General features: G+C 39.7%; 1 protein-coding gene across 1 annotated transcript; it reads right to left on the bottom strand.

The window, feature by feature from the left end:
- Positions 1 to 16: 16 nt before the first annotated feature.
- On the bottom strand, positions 17 to 1,233 carry LOC111382882 (transmembrane protein 45B-like). The gene has a single exon (XM_023006918.1). The coding sequence runs from the start codon at positions 1,131 to 1,133 to the stop codon at positions 195 to 197; it is 939 nt and encodes a 312-aa protein (XP_022862686.1). The 5' UTR covers positions 1,134 to 1,233; the 3' UTR covers positions 17 to 194.
- Between the last annotated feature and the right edge of the window lie 338 nt (positions 1,234 to 1,571).

Here is a 1,571-nt window from a genome sequence, read left to right as displayed (position 1 = left end):
CCCCCCCACCCACAAAACAAAAAGAACAAATCACACGCTTCTTGGTTCACTCTCTTTATCCTCGTGGGACATGAGACATTTGCTCAACTAATTAAGCCAACATATTTGTGGCCTTAATCAACCAAAATAAATACTCACTAACCCTATCTTTTTACACATACCAAATCAAATCCAACACACCATTTTTAAACACTCTACCTTTCTATATCCATAGCAATAAATGAATTTCTCACAGGAAGAAAACTTTTCGTCTCGTCGGGTTTGCCTCTCTTTTGTGCCTCGACATCATCATTCTCTTCTTGTTGTTCTTCGAATCTCATGATGGATTGGTAGTCGACCTTTCCGTGATATAATTTTATTATAATCAAGTAAAGTGAGACGGCGAAAATTGTTACACCTATTACATACCAACTAAATTGAATATTTACTAGGGATTTGGCACGTTCAAGGGCTTCTTCCCCGTGGCACCGGACCACTTTGTGACCGACCTCCAAATTCATGAAGCAATTCTTAGGCATCAATTCCGGGGTCCAGAGCATGAATCCCATGACCATAAGCCAAACTCCTTGGAACAAAATACTAAGGGACCTCACAAAGCTATTCAAGAAACTTTTTGGGTACTTAATGCCCAAAAGGGTAGTGACAAGTGAAATGAAAATTGCAATTTGAAGTAGCCAATGATATTGGCCCTCAACACCCATATGATCGGCGGAGTGGAGGTGGAAGAGGAGGAGTTGTTGGCCAAAGGCGACGGCTGCAAGAAAATTGGTGAGGCCATATTGGGCTGGTGGTGAAAATTTATCTAATAGAATTGAGAAGAAAGCATACATGAAAAAGGTCATGGAAATATTAGAATGTTCAAAGTTATGGAGATGGTTAGAAGGTATGGTTCCATCGGGGTCGAGTGGTTGGTGACGGTCGGGCCCAATAAAAAGCTCCATGGATATGGACATAGTGCACGCTACCATGATCATGTAGAGCTCAAAATACTTGAATTTTGAAGTGGGGAACCATGGCAAAGACGTGTAGGATTTTGGGTTTTGTGCATGGAGTTTGATGTGATTAAGGAGGTGCCACAGTCCTATGAAAAAGAAACCAACTCCAGGTGCTACATGTCCCACTAGAGTGCCCATGTTTAATTCTCTTGTTTGTAACTTAATTTTATTTCTTGATTATGAGAGGGAATGAATATGGGAGGAGAGAGAGCGGAAAAAAAAAAAAAGGATGTGAGATGGAAAAAAATGAAATGAGATAAGGGTTATATAGAGGTGGGTTTGGGGAATCATATGAATTTCTTGAATGTCTAGAGGCTTCTAATAAGGGTTGAATATTTGAATTGGGGAGGGTGTTGGGGAGGGGGGGGGTTTGAATAGTCTCAAATATGTGGAGCCTTGGGGAATAAGATTAGCAAGAGTTGACCAAAAATCTTTAAATATGAGATGAAGATTGCAATTTGTATTGTACAAAGAAAAGCAGCCAATTGAATTGGAATTGAATTCTTGTGAAAAGATGGAGAGAAGAACACGTTTGAAAATCCAAAAGAGGGTTAGCAAAACTTCTTAAAATAAGAA

The sequence above is a fragment of the Olea europaea genome, unplaced genomic scaffold (genome assembly GCF_002742605.1).
Source record: "Olea europaea var. sylvestris unplaced genomic scaffold, O_europaea_v1 scaffold25709, whole genome shotgun sequence".
Classification (NCBI taxonomy): Eukaryota; Viridiplantae; Streptophyta; class Magnoliopsida; order Lamiales; family Oleaceae; genus Olea; species Olea europaea.
The sequence above is the reverse complement of the archived record's forward strand: the minus strand, read 5'-3'. Positions and strand labels throughout refer to the sequence as shown.

Excerpts from the sequence above, each read along its gene's own strand:
- LOC111382882 (XM_023006918.1), bottom strand. The coding sequence starts at position 1,133 with ATGGGCACTCTAGTGGGACATGTAGCACCTGGAGTTGGTTTCTTTTTC.